The 15162-nt window shown below is 48.1% G+C and overlaps 1 protein-coding gene across 50 annotated transcripts in view; it reads right to left on the bottom strand.

Annotated features, from left to right (window-relative positions):
* Positions 1–15162, bottom strand: part of SORBS1 (sorbin and SH3 domain containing 1) — a 243276-nt gene that overhangs the window by 81091 nt on the left and 147023 nt on the right. For 22 of the 50 annotated variants that reach the window (XM_082423545.1, XM_082423591.1, XM_082423594.1 and 19 more), the window contains 4 exons: positions 14322–15041; positions 13351–13713; positions 9550–9694; positions 5733–5762 (listed from right to left, as the gene is read on the bottom strand). In XM_082423545.1, coding sequence (XP_082279671.1) covers positions 5733–5762; positions 9550–9694; positions 13351–13713; positions 14322–15041 — 1258 coding nt within the window. The remainder of the gene's footprint in view (positions 1–5732; positions 5763–9549; positions 9695–13350; positions 13714–14321; positions 15042–15162) is intronic. The other 28 variants (XM_082423553.1, XM_082423559.1, XM_082423561.1 and 25 more) reach the window with 3 other exon arrangements.

Raw genomic sequence — 15162 nt, 5'->3', positions numbered from 1 at the left:
GGGCAGAAAGAGCAGGAGAGCCGGCAGTGAGAATGGAGGCAACCAGTGCTGACAGAGGAGTCCACATCCAGCTCCGCTGAGGAACTGGGTTCAGGCGCCACCCCTCAGAAGGGTCAGCCAGACAAAGAGGAAGTGAAGGATGCTCCTGGCAGAGGGAATGGCATAAGCAAATGCCAGGGGCCTCGGGACTACTCTGAGCTTATTATGGGCCAGGCAGTGTGCTAAGCTCTTCACGTATATTATCGCACCTCATCCTCCCAATAGCTCTATGAGGAAGAAACTATCATCATCCCTCCATTTTTTAAAAACAGAAACAAGTAAAATTAATTTTTATTTTATTTACTCTATCTAAAATATCATTTCAACATGTAATCAGTATAAGCAATTACTAATGAGGTATTATACTTTCTTTATCTTGTACCAAGCACTGCATGTCAGTGTGTATATTATACCTACAGCACCTCTTGATTTGGATTAGCCACATTTTAAGTGCTCAATGGCCACATGTGGCTAGTGGCTACCACACTGGACAGAATAGCAGTAGAGTATGAATGCCCATGTAACCATTTATTAGTGTTGTGGTCTGCATTGAGCTTTTCAGAGTATCAGTTACTGATCCATTAAGTCATCCCTCCATTTTTAAAAAACAGGTAAGGGGAACAAAGCACAGAAAAGTTAAAGTAGCCTGCCTGAGGTCACATAGCAACACGTGGTCAAGCCGGAATTTGGCCTAGTGTCCACCTGACTCCAGCGGTCCTGTCTGAACCACATCCTGTCTGGCCTCCCTCCAAGGTGGGACCAAGGTTTCGAGCCTGGGAGCCTGGCCTGATCCAAACAGAGAAGTCAGGAAAGGGAACTGGGCTGGGGAAGGCAGGGAGTGAAGACCGTCTGCACTTAGGGTAACTTTGAGGAGACAGCGAGACACTCAAGTAGAAGTGCCCCGGAGACCCTGAAGACATATGAGAGTGAAGCCCAGGGAGAGGCCCCGGAAGAGGGCGATTTTGGAGCCATCAGCACAAAAGTGATGGCTGAAGGCAAGGAGATGGAAGAGGTCAGTGGAGGAGATGACAGCAGAGTCAAGGGCCGAAGTCATGCACGAAGGAACGTCACAGTTACAGGCTGAAAAGCAGAAAAAAAAAAAGGGTTCCCAGAAGCTTGCAGTTGTTGTTGGAGGGATAGGAGATGAACCGGAGAGGAACAAGCGAGGTGTCACTGAAACCAGAGAAGACAGAGTTCCAAGAAGTGGGATGGTAATGCGTCAGAGGAAAAAAAAGAAAAAAAGAAATTGAAGCAGAGGAAGCGGCATTACCTTAGGCAAAAAAAGAGTCACAGGATCTCTCTGAGGGAGAAAATTTCAGGAGGGGAGAGAGGGTAGACGCCAGATTGCAGGGGAAGGGGAGTCTGTGGGCAGGGAGCGGGTAGTTAAGTAGGGAGGGAGGTCAGCACGGAAGGAAGGAGGGTGTCAGATGGTCACCAGAGAGGCCAAAAGATTGGGGGGCAAAAAGGGTTACACCGGGGAGTCTAATGTCCTACCAGGGGAGCCCATGAGGTGAGACGGCAGGGGATGAAGATGTGCCCGGGCTATTAGTACATGTCCGGGAAGGATCCGTTCATTGACTGAGGGAGAGGTTCTCACCTCTGAGAAAAGAAAACGTTCCGAGTGCTGGCGGGAGGACTAAACATTCCATGTTCCAGGGTACATGGAAAGCGGTGCCGAGGTCAGAGATGTCTGTGTGTGGAGGAGGGGTGTGGGAGCTGGGGAAACACTGCCGCCAGTGAGCTCAGGTTTACGACTTTCACAGACTGCTCAGTGGAGTGGCTTTGCCTGGGTTTCAAACAAACTTCTGAAATGAATACTCATTCTGGGACCGCAGAACAATTTCTAAACATTCTGTGCAAGACTCAGCTTCATGAGTGTTTCAGAAAACCCCATCACCGTAAGTTGTTTTTTTTTTTTTTTTAAAGACATAGGGATTTTCCTTAATTAAAACAATTTCACACTGCTCTGATTTTTTTTAATTTTTAACTTTTTATACAATTTTAAAGGTTACGCTCCATTTACAGTTATTACAAAATATTGGCTATATTCCCCGTGTTGTACAATATACCCTTGTAGCCCATCTTACACCCAGTATGTTGTACTTCCCACCCCCTCACCCCCCCCACTGGAAACCGCTAGTGTGTTCTCTACATCTGTGAGTCTACTTCTTTTTTGTTTTATTCACTAGTTTGTTGTATCTCTGGCATCACCACTGTAAGCTTTAAAAGATGTTAAGACCAGACTGGTTTTACGGGATGAGTTCTCAGGCTCCCAAGAAATTCCAACAGGAGGCCAAGGATTTGGCAGGAAGCTCAGGAGGGTGGGGGGATGTTGAGTTACCAGAGTCCCCCCTTAACATGGCTGTGCTGAACACTCCCCTTCCGACTGGAAAGGCCTTGCCTAAGTGTGATCAAGTTGCAGCAGGTGAGGCTGATTTCAAGCTGTCTCACCAAGTGCTTAGAGACGCCCATAGTCCTCACGCTCTACTGTCATCCCTTCAGAGGAAGATCACAGATATGCCAACCTCAGCGTTTCCAGACCTAGAGCAATTCTTAAGAAATTGTTAGAGCAGGTGGCTCTAGCAGCCATCACTTAACTGCAAAACTCAAGCTGACAGTCCATGGATTTGTTCCCAAGCTGCCAGAGTCCTTTTGATCTACAAAAATTAGCCCTGAACTCTTTTACTTTAGAAGCCTATGATCATGTGATTTGTAATTGAGTGGGTTTCAGTACACAGAGGGCTGAACTGCAGCCTCTCAAGAAGAAGTGTTTCTTTATATAGTGGAAACCCAAGGTGGCACTTCATCGTACCATGCAGGTGATGGGGCCACCCCGTGACATCCAATGGGTTACGATGAAGTCTTGCTATTTCTCACCAGGCAAATACATGACATCCTGGAGCATTTCCTTCTAGTTTTATACTGTGCTTTCAAAGGAAGGTCCTGGAAAGGGCCACTCAATAAAGGATGCTGCTGACGACCTGGACAGGGCATCTGTGTCTGTGGGAGGTGGGAAAGCATCCCTAGTCTTCACACCCAAAGTTCTGTGATTGAGGATCACAGCGCTGCTTACACTTCCCTCGGGGAAGGGAGGGGTGGCCTCTCCGTACCCTATGCCAGCCCCTCTGTCCCAGCCCTTGTTTTCCTGTCTTTCCACCCAGGGGACAGGAGCTTCATGAGGCCAAATCCCATGCGGGTCTCATGCCTGGATGAATCTCATTAAGCATGAAGCCCCACAGAGGTTCAATAAAAAATCGGTTAGTGGGAGGGAGGCTGGAGGTCCTTCCAAGTCCCATCACCACTGGGGTGGGGGGAAAAGCCTTACTTTCTCTTACTCCAGAGCACAGACTAGAGCACCAGCCCCACCAGCCCTCTCTCCTTCAGGAGCTTCTGAACAAAATGGTGCTCTTCCTTTTTAAACAAAACTGCTTTTAGTGAGCACGTACTTTATGTCCCGCTCTACCAAATATCCTTAGTGGATCTGCACCAAAAGTGGAGGATGGAAGCGCTGGGCTTATTTTAAAGCGGAGGAAGTGGCCTGAGCCTGCCAGCACGATAGAGAAGCCCCGACATTCACACAGCACCTTCCAGTGTGCGAAGCACCCTCCCTCTTCCCATCACAAATGAGCCCTACAACGCCTCTTTGAGGCAGGGGCAAGGATTACATGCCTATTTCCCATACGAGGAAACTGGCTTAGAGAGGTGAAGTCACTTACCCAGGGACAAACAGCTACTATAAGAGGGAAGAACCAGGACCAAGCTCTGGGTCCCCTAACTTGTGTTGAGGTGCCTTTTCAAACTCCCCAAAGCAGGAAGGCGCCCACAGGAGCTCCTTTTCAGAGCCGCCCTGTTCTCAGCAATCTGGGCTGGGGCCAGGGAATGAAGTGGGCTGGAGTGCGGCAGCTCCAGGAGGGGCAGCAAAGAAAGGGCACCTTGAGCTCAGCCATGGCCTGTCCTGGTCCTGCGGCCAAGTCCTGGATAAAGTGGAGAGGGTGTGAGAACCCCATGTCCTCCCCACCAGGCTCTCCACGAATCACGAGGACAGAAGCAGGATGAAGGAACACAGAACTCATGGAGCAGCTGCTCAGAAAAATGGTGGCTTTTGCAATCCACCAGATCAGGGGTCCTCAATCCCAGAGATCACGAGTCCCGGCAAATCCACCACGTGCCATGTGTTTGCATGCATGTGGCTGTGTGGCTTTTTCTAGAGAATGAATCTACTGCCTTGCTTAGATTCTCCAAATGAGTCCATGACCGAAACAAGGTTACAAGCCACGATATCACACCATTAGCTGCTTGAGGGCAGCACAGTTCCCCAAAACAGCCCCAGAGCCTGGCTTCGTGCCTTACACAAAGTAGGCACTCAATAAAATGACAAGTGAGCCAACAGAGGCACCTACTGACAAGAGTAACTCATTTCTATCAAGCACTTGAGTGCCAGTGCTCAGTGCTAAGCTGCTGACAAGCAGAACCCAGGAGGCACTACTGCTTTCCCTATTTGGCAGATAAAAACTGATCTGTAGTTTAGATCATCAGTAACCTGCCTTAGGTCGCACCATCAGTAGTTGGGAGAACCAGGATTTTGGCTACAGAAAGCCAGAAGGAAATGGCCAAACATTCCCATTCCTGGGTTCCCTCCCCACCCCAACCTTGTCCCAATCCTGCACACTTTATCAGGGAGTGAGCCCTGATATCTGATTATATTTGCAGTCACTCCCCACCACTGTCGGCTCTTGATGAAACTTGCTATTCTAGTGCAGTCAGTACAGAGGGAAGCATCAGCATCGCAGGGGAGCTGCTTAGAAATTCAACTTCTGGGACTTCCCTGGTGGTCCAGTGGTTAAGAATCCGCCTTCCAATGCAGGGGACGTGGTTTCGATCCCTGGTCGGGGAACTAAGATCCCACATGCCGTGGGGCAACTAAGCCCGTGCGCCACTACTGAGCCTGCGCACCACAAATAGAGAACCCTGGAGCCCACGCGCCGCAGCGAAGATCCTGCAGGCCGCCACTAAGACCCAACGCAGCCAAATAAATAAATAAATATTAAAAAAAAAGAAACAAGAAATGCAACTTCTCGCCTATACCCATGAAATCCGAATCTCTGGAGGTGTGGCCTGGGAATCTGGGCTTTGGCCAGCTCTCCAGGAGGGTCTGATGCCAGCTCAAGTTCAAGAAGCTGTGCTCCCCAACCCTCTTCCAGGCACTGCTGGTCTGGAGGCTCTCCCCTTGGTCCATCATCCCAGGGTCATCTATTGGCATTTGGGTTTGCCACCCAAAAAGGAGAGAACTGATCCACATTTCCCAACCCCGGACTTGTCACACCCTAGAAGACAGACAGAAGCAATAGGAAGGTGGCTTCTTCAATGACGCTGGCCAGGAGCACTCCATCCAAAGCGTAGCTCCTTGTCCTTTTTATTCAGAATAGCCAGTTCTTACCAATCAAGGCACTTGTCACTGTCCCACTGGACACGTTTACTAGTTTGCACCACTAGTGTGCCCCCATCAGCCTTCAAGTTCCAGGGAGGCAGGAACCATGCCTGTTTTTATCATCCTGGCAGCCAGCAATAAGCAGAGTTCCCAACACCATCAGAGAAGCTCGCAAGACTTCACTGATTGAACACATCAGGTGGTGGCCAGAAGATGGCTTTAGCAGGAACAGGTGTTAGTATGTAAATAAATATTTCTCACCTACCTGAAAGGCTGCTGAGTCGTTTCTGCTGTTCTGTGATAAAAACAAAAAATACACAGTGTAAGTGAGATTTACACAGACATGGTAAGACCAAGAAGTCCTGGCATAACTCGTTAGGATCCCCAAACCTGTGTCCTCACTGTCCTCTGGGCTTAGATGCTAAAATGCTGTGTAGTCCAGCTGAATACAGGGATATTAATGTGGCTTCATCATCTGGGTGTGGTGTCTCCTGTCCCTCTCCCCTTAGATTTGTGCCAGGATTCGGGGAACAATCACGGTTTTCTGGTTGTTTACATCTTAAAGTGATCTGATCACTGAAGGAGGCCCTCAACTCCCCTGGTCTCAAGGGAGCAGGACCTTATACACCCCAGTCTTGGTACCTTTTGAAGGAATGTAATCATAACCATGACAGCTACCATCTGAGAGCTTGCTAAATGCCAGATATTGTTTTAAGAGCTTTCACATGTGTGAACGCTTTTAATCTTCACAGTAACTCTAGCAGGTAGGTCAGCACTGGCTGAGAGACCTCAGACAAGGGGCACAAACTACCCAAGATGACACTGAAAATCAGAGCTGCGTCTAGAACCTGGGTTCCCCCGGTTTCTTTCCAACTCTAATCACCGGGTCCCACTGGTTCCTTAACAGTGGGAGGTCCATTGGTTTCCCACCCTCCTGGGCAGTCTCGCGGTGGGGAGGCCAGCATCTCCTTTGGAGAGTTCTGTGCCTATGTGCTTTGGGATAAGCACAAAAATGACCTTTACCTTCTACAGCTGCTAAATATAAAGCAGCCACATGTATAAAAATAGAACACTTGCCAGCCCATGGGTGCTGTCATCATCCCCCTTGGCGGCGTCCCCACCCTCCCTCCAGAACCAGTGTGGCGAGAAGTAAACAGAGCAGCAGGGGAGCTCACAGCCAGTGGAAGTCGCCCTGTCTACATCGGGCATGTGGGCAAGGTTCACACTAGCTGGACCACAGAAGCCCAGCAGAGCCCTAGGCTCAGCTCTGCCAGCAACTTGCCAGATGGCACTGACCGACCACGTAACGTCTCAGCCTCAGTTTCCTTGTCTGTTAAATCAAAGTGCTCACTGGATCTATGGTACCCAAACGCTAGTCTCCAAGCTGGAGGCAAGGCCTTCCCTAGCAATTAAAAGCAAATTTATTCAATTGAAAAGATTATGTGGTATCGCACTTCTGAGGTGTGGAATAGCCTTTCCTTCATAGAAAGAGATGCATGTAGTGTAGATCACAGTGGTTGTTTTTCAGGAGTGTTATTTAGCAAAAGTTAGAAATTAGCAACCCCAGGCTAGTCCCCAGACCGTGTCACGTGACCATGAGATCCAGAAGTCTGGGACTGCGGAACTCCTGTCCTTCATGTGCTCCATGGACATGCCCTGCAAGCTTGCTGAAAAATGCAGAGCTTCTCCCCCATGCCTCCCCACCAAAGACCTCCTGAATGTGACTCCCAGTGCGCTATGCACACTGAAGACCAAGAACCACCCAGGCACTCTCTCTCTCAGTCCTGAGAGTTTTCCAGTTTAAATCCTCCTCCCCAGACTGATCATAGCCATCTGCCCTCAAACACATGTGGGACGGAAAGCTGCAGAGAGAGGGGCAAGGGCTATGTTTACACAACCGCGAGAGCCAGGCCAGAGGTGCAGTGCCCCTCCATTTGTTTGCAGTAGGGGGGTCTGGCTTGGGGAGACAGGGTTATTGTCACACTATGCCCTGGGGCAGCCTAGGCAGGAGCAAAGGGAACCTTTTTTACGATGACTAAACTAGAATTCTAGAAGTGGAGCAGAGTTACCACTCCCTCAGGAGACTTTGCAATAGTTAAATTGTTTTCACGGGTACTTTTTGTGAGGCAAAGCAGGGCTGCCAGGCTGGGTAAATTCCAAAGCGAAGCCAAAAATGCCTGACCTAAAGTGAGTTGATGATTAGTGATCCAAAGCCAGTTGCACTAGGCGTTTCCGTTCTCCTCAACTCTTCCTGCCTCCTTAAGGAGCGTAGGGGAAGCTACCTTTTAATTCCAAACAACAAACGTACTTGAACCCTTTTCTGAAGGACGTGTGATTCAGGCTGCACGATTCTGATGTTTAAGCCCAAAGGCAGGACTTGGACAAAAGAGAAAGGCAAGAACCAAAGGCATCTGAGTAAATAAGAAGACTCCATTTGTTCAGGGAAGAAGCAAAAAAGGAACTCCAGGCACTTCTGTGCCCAAAAACGTCTCACTAGGTGTCATCAGAAGTAGCTGGCATTACACTTGGCATTTCCCAAAAACCAAGTGGCCTTGGGAATAAACTGCCTTTCCTTCTGGGAACTAACTTGCTTCTTTTTGAGTGGGTTTTTTAAAAAGATGAGTCATAAAGAAGTTCATAGAGAACTGAAATTTCTCTTTGTCCTGCATTATGGACACTTTCTGGGCAGAGAAAGCTACTGCCAGTAAGGGGGATGGCACCGCTGAAAGGAAAGCAGGCTCTTACGTAGCTTAGTGTAGGGGGTGGGACCCTTCTATCTTTTGAAGAACACAGATTCATGGGTGAAAATTAATATGGGAACCACACAGAATGAAAAAAATAAAATTACTAAAATAACTAAGATTTGAGTGGGATGATTGTGAGAGAAAATGTTTCATTCATCTGCTTTTCAAGTTTGGGGCAGGAAATAGAAAACTCCATTTAATATGGAAAACAATTAAAAATAGACTCCAGTCCCATCCTCATTCAAGTCAATACAGAGAGGGAGGGGAGGAAAAGTATGAAGCAGACGAGCAGGGAGTCAAGAAAGGGAAGATTTGGTACCGAGCTTTGAGCTCTAAATAAAATAATTAAACCTCCACCGTTCTTTGAAATTCAGACTCAAGAGCCCTTTCTACACTAGGAAACTGCTTAAAGACTTTACATTTCACACTGCAAAGGACTTTTGTGAAGGGGAAGTTTATTCCTCTATGGAGTTTCAAAAAGGAAAACTTGGGACTTAGAATCATCTTCTGGGATTTTAAAGCAGAAGGGTCAACATACATCATTACTACCTCAATGTGCTCCGTTTCCCCTACGACATCCCTTCAGAGAAAGGGAAGAACCAACCAGCAGCAGTCAGAGAAACTCTAGAAAACAAACATGAAAACCCTCAGCAAAGCTGTCGGGGGCCACAAAGGGTAAGGGGCAAGAAGCCACACCAACGTCAAGTCCCCAGATGGTGATGCCACTGAGGGAAAGCCCAGTGCAGTGACTTCTGGAGAGAATGAAGGCCATGAGTCACTAAGAAAAAGTTCAAAAGCCTTTGTTTTAGAGATTCAAAAACATGTTTTCTATTCTAGAAAATTTCCCATCCAGTAGGTTTTCTTTTTTTTTTTTTAAATTTTGGTGCTCAAAAGTTTGCTTTCTAGAAAATTCATGTCACAGAACTACAGGATTTAGGACAGTAATGAAAAGAGGTATTACTGCACCTGGATTTTCCTAGCAGAGACCTGACTAGAATTCTCATGACGGTAATTAAGGGGCAGATGTTTTCCTTTCTGTCTTTTCTTTCTTTTTGGAGCTCCCATCTGAAGAAAACTGAATACCAAAGGCTGTGGGACACACGTCACCTACTTACTTATTCAGACACCTGACCTCATGCCCAGACAGGGGCCTCTGTCTGCTGCTGTGATCTACTTTGTGGGTCGTGGGAGTGAGTAAACTGGGGCAGGTGGCCTCAGGGAAGGATGGGATTTGTAGAAAATGCTGCGGAATGGCAGAATTCTTGCCCCAGATGTCACAGTGCAGCTACGGCTGATTCCAGCCAGCTGGGGGCGGGCTGCTCCTCGCAGATCCCTTACCTCGATTGTGTTGCAAGAGCACAATAGTAGGATTGACAATTGTCGTGGAGGGGTAGGCAGATGATGGCTTGCTAACTGGTGCAAAGGTCTGGGAATCAGTTCCAACGTGCGATGAAGAAACTTCATTTAGTAGAGGACTTGAGTCCTGAAAAGAAAACAAACGTTGTCACTCACTGCAACGACGTGAAACCAAGAGGTACCGCTTTTTAAAAAGAAGAGATTTAAAGCTTTACAAGGACCTTAATTATAAAAAGAAATGTAACCAGTGAGACATATTAATTCCAGTTAGAAGTTTAATCTGGAATGTTCATTCTCTTTGTTGGGATTAGTAAGGAGAGAGAAGGAAGGTGAATGTTACTCGAAGTCTCAGCAACGTCATTCATTATGTTCATCTGGTCATAACTGTGGCTCAATCCGGTTACTGAAAAAGCAAATTCGAAGAAGCATAACATGCAAAACTCATGCAATCCCCAGTGCAATCTGAGAACAAAAGGTGGTTTAATTGGGGAAAATCAGGAAAGTTTAGTACTCGTTTAGAGCAACATGAGACACTGTGAGGACGAGAAGCCATTGATGTAAGAACAGGGAAGAGTTAAGTACTGGAACTCTTGGAAAGCTACTCTTACCTACACCGCTGAACGACCCTATTAGCACTTAACTTCTGAGATTTGGACATTATCTTGTCGTACTGTGACATTTTCTCACTCTAATATTGACTGACAAAGATCTCTGAAGTAAAGACTTCTGAAAGTCCTGACTTTGAAATTCTGAGGTGTCTGCCAGAAATACCCATAAAATTATTACTACTAACATTATAATCTGCATGATGGGAATAATAGCAGTCTTTTTAAAGACATGACAATAGGACCTCAAAATGTAGTAAAGATATGTAGACAGTTTCCTCTATCATGCCTATAAATTTTGCAAAGTTTCTATTTTGAAGTTTACAGACCCCAAAGCCAGAATGTCATCCCCAAAAGGTTTGAAGAACAAGACTGATAGTTACCTTCTAGATAAAAGTGTAGCTCAAAGCAATCAGTGTGCTCCAACCAGAGACCAACTGCTCTGTAAGTACCTGCAGGACAAGGGCTATGCCTCCCTTCCTCCTCTTCCCCCTGCACCTAGCACAATGCCCTGCAGACCATGGATGCTCAGTAAATGCCACAGTAACTGACAGGAGTCGTCTACCAGCAAAGGTGTCTCTGAACAACCTCTGTAGCAAGAGAACACGTGCCCACCAAAAGAGAGGATGTGAGTGTCAGGACCCGGGACAGCTCCTGACACACAGTAGGAGCTTCCTTTAAAAACACTGGCTTGGTCAGCTCACCTCTTCTGAAAGTGCCCTAATGTCATAGCTGTTAGTTATGAGTGGCAGCTCAGTTTAGTAAATAAAACCTTTTCCTAAGACTCGAGAGGCACAATATGATCTTGTTTAAAAAGTGCCTCGTCTCAAGTTTTTCTTTTGTATAGTGGAAAAACAATTACACTTTTCCTAATTTACTTCCAAAGTGATGTAATAAAGATAACTCTGCCATAATGCACCCAAGAAACAAAAAATCAGGCATACAGCTCCTTAAAGTATAAATGCCTGGATGAATCGTGTGAACATTAAGCATCTCACAAATTTTACTCTGGCGTAAATCTTATTTCTGGAACACCACAAAAATAGCTATTGGCTAAAAGAACCTGGATCAATTAACATGAATTTTCTTCCCTCTTACTCTCCAATCACTGCAGATGGAGCAGATATCAACTTGTGGCTTGGCCACCATCCACAGGGGCTCCTGTTCCTCTTGACAATTCTCACTCATTGCAGGAATCCAACCAGTTTCCTTTTTCACCTCTTACTCTGTTTGTACCCAGGGCCAAACCAGAAGTTATCGGGCCAAAGGAAGTCCTCCTGGGAAGTCAGTACCAGGCTGACCAAACAGGTTTGCGAAATGGAGGACACTGTCCCAACTAATCTGTCCTGGCACACATGAGACAAGCTCAGTATGAAAATCTAGATCTATGCAAATGACAAAGTGCAGGGTACACAAGAAAGCTACTCATGATATACCAGTGCACTAAAAATAAGATTTGCTTTACATGCTGCTCCAGAGAAACATTCTGTGCCTATACTCTCCAAAACAAGAGTGGCTTCTAAATGCACCTATAAATTGAGCTGGGGTGAGGAGGATGCATCAGCGAACAATCTAGCACTTTCCTCCAACAGGGCTGAGTGGAAAAGCTCAAAGCTAGGATATCCAAAGCCCCGGGGCCACATGTGGCCAGGTCCTCACCTAACCGTGTTGTGCTGTATCTAGAGATTAGAGAAGAGGACCCTGCCCGGGATGTAGCCTTTCCCAGCTTTGGCGTGCCGGATATCTCACTGTAATTTCTCTTACAAGTCAAAAAACAAGTTTCCTTCCTGCTTTCTGTGTGACTGGCTTCAGTTTAATGAGCCACCGGAGCCAGTTTTGTAGGCATACCTCTTTACGCAGAGGGATGTCAATGAACGTTTAATTCCATCAGCCAAATGCATGACCCACTAGGTTGCTACATTTTAAAATGTGGTCCACAGATCCTCAGCGTCAGAATCCCCCAGGATGCCTGTTACCAAATCTCAGTCCTCGGCCCCTCCCCAGACCCACTCAATCAGAAACTCTAGGAGTATAACCTCAGAGGATCCCATGTACGCTACACTTGAGCACCAATACACCACTCAGATAAATCCTGTTCACAGCTGTGCCCACAGAATCTAGCAGGAAAACTAGAACGTGGCAGGAACTCAATGATGAACTGCTACTTAGTCAGCCACTTATTTTTGAGGAGCTCTGGTCCATTTGCTAGGGCAACCCCTCAGCCCCAAAGCTAACAGTTACTGGGCACTCTCTGCGTGCCAGGCCCTGTATCAGAAACTTCTACGTACTCAGTTCCGCTGCACCCACAGCCCCGACAGATCCGTACGTCCCCATTTTACGACTCACACTGAGGTTCTTGCAGTTTCTCGGCTCCCAGGGCTCCTGAGGGGAGAACAGACTGAGCCCTTGGACTTGGCCTTTCCTCTAAAGCACTTGGGCTTTCCCATTACGAAGGGGACTCGTCCCTCGCAGGACAGGACCTGAAGTGTCGGGACACTCTAACTTCCCATGACCACTGGGGCAGGTACTGTTTTGCCTCAAAAGCCCCTGGCAGCCACCCTGCAGGGGTCCCAGCAATCTTCTGCCTTTTGAGGAGACAGTGCTAATGCTTGTACCAGGCCTGTATATCCATTTGCTCAATTAAACTTTTTTTTAAACCCAGTCTCTGCCATTGCTGTATATAAAAGAGAGTTTGCTTACTTGCAAAATCAGCAAGAGTGAATCTTTCCCTCCCCTAGAATCTCCCTGCTCCCTGTTAGAGAAACAGCACCATGCCTACTGTTGGCTTTTCCACGCAATTCCTCAGCTTTCCTTCGCTCTCCGCACTACATCTGCCTGGCCTACGAAGAGCACAGCTAGCCAAAGGAAAGGCCACAGAGGTGGTTTTCTCTGCAGGAAGATGTGCATTCCAAACAGGACAGAGAGGAAGAGGGTCTAGAGAGGTTGCTGAACAGCCACAAGGGGCCCACGGAACACACAGGGGAGGCATGCTCTAGTGAAAGCAAACACGGTTCCGGTCATCACACAAGCACAGGGCAGCCAACATCTCTCTCAGAACTTAGTACTTGAGTGAGAAAGGGTTTTTTGGGTTTTCTTTCTTTCTTTTCTTTTTTTTTCTCTTTACTGCCGGGAGCAGACATTCAGGAAAGCTGTGAAGAAGGGGATCTAGCAGGCTTACGGTACTCGAAACAGCTCCCGTGAGGCCAGGCTCCGAGATTCTGCGGAGGCCCTCGGGGACCGGAGGGGCCAGCGGAGGCGGTGGTGAGAAGGATGGCGGTGTCTGGCTAACGTGGGGGAGGGAGCCAGGAGTGCTGGCTGGCTGGCGGTGGTGAGACCGCCTCTGCAGATGAGGGGGAATGAAATCGTCTAGAGTCGGCAAGGTCAGAGGTGAGCCGGCAGGGGCGGCCGCCTGGACCGGGGGGCCGTGGGGCCCCAGAGATGCTGGAGGTCTGTCAGTGCCTTCGTGCCCTCTGTCAGTGTTAACCAGGTAGAGAGGGACAACTATTACCTCAGGCTGGGCTGGGCTGGAGGAAGTGGCATCCTGTAGGAAATAAGGGGGTCATTACGTAAAGGGGTACGGCAGGGAAGAAGGAATTCCATATTTAAACAGCTGAGAGCGGACATGCAGTGATGTACTCTGAGAAATATTTAATCAGTGCCCTTTCCTCAGAGTACACGAGACAGTCAGTGCTAGCCAGCTGGCCTCCTGACACTCTATGACACAGAGGGAACCCCATCCAAGTTTACTTTCCATCCATCTATTTTTGAGTCCTTCTAACACTTGAGAAAAAGAGAACAACAGAACAGGCAGGCAGGCTGTGTTTAACCCCAAAACTGCTTGCAGAGCCCGAAAGCTTGGGAGTAAATACAATTTCTTTGGCACCTTGTTACAAAACACATGTAACATATAATAGCTCACCATATTATTAGCCTACAGATTCCACGCTCCAGCATACTTACGTATTTACAGAAAAGAGAGGCGGGGAGACACAGGGAGACTGTGCTGAGATGTTGAGACAGAAGGGTTTGAGCCTTAAGCACCACTCACGAGGAAAAGGAGGTAGGGCGGCCCAGAAAACAAACAAGCTGCTCGCATGAGTTTTCGAAAGAGAGGGTGTAGGAGACACACAAACATTCCTAATTCCTTGCCTTGGCTGGATAACACGGCTGCAAAAGGTAAGGTTGTTTTCTCTTCCGGTTTTCGGGATCAGAGGTAACCTGGGGGCCTAGCACAGGTGGTCTCACTGCGTCTGCTGACGAAGGCCGAGTCCCCAGGGAAGGACTCTCGCCAGGGCTAAGGGCATCCTTACGGATGTCAGAGAATAGCTTGGGAGGGTCAGGAGGAGGAGCGGAGGGTGGCTTCCCCGTGCCGGCTGTGCAGGAGGCAGTGCTGGGAGCCGGTGCTCGAGTGCCCGCAGCTTCCAAGGGAGTGCCTTTGTCTGGGTCACGTGCAACACCAGAGAGGTTTTCCGATGCCACGGGGCGAATGTTATGGGATAAACAAGGTACATATAAGCTGCTGACCTTTTTATTCCCAACTGCCTCATGACGTGGGTTAGAGCTCACATTCTCTCTATAAACTGTCCTGGCAGCTGCACAGCACTGCTGGGGGTGGGACCAAGCACTGGGGAGCGTGGAACCCAGAAGTGAGGGCCCAGGACACAGCACACCTCTGGGCGCTGATCTGGCTGCCAGGGGGACGGAGATGGGCCGGGGTCGTGAGGGGCTCTGCTGGCTGGGGGTGCCGGGTGGGACGTACGGCTTTGGTAAGCTCAGGTAAAGGGAGTCCTTGAAGGAACTGCGGATGCCAGGGGGCTGCCATGCAAAGCAGTCCTCTTGAGGGAGAGGAGGGCGTGGGGGAGAGAGGACCTTTGGTAGTATTTTTAAGACACAATAAAAAGAAAGAAAGAGGAGGGGAAATGGAAAGAAGGATGACCATTAGAAATAGTAGCACAACATGACCTGAAGAAAAAACAATTCTGGACACGTT

Source organism: Balaenoptera physalus (assembly GCF_965194825.1).
Source record: "Balaenoptera physalus genome assembly, chromosome: 14".
NCBI classification, from domain to species: domain Eukaryota; kingdom Metazoa; phylum Chordata; class Mammalia; order Artiodactyla; family Balaenopteridae; genus Balaenoptera; species Balaenoptera physalus.
This window is presented reverse-complemented; position numbering and strand designations above follow the sequence as displayed.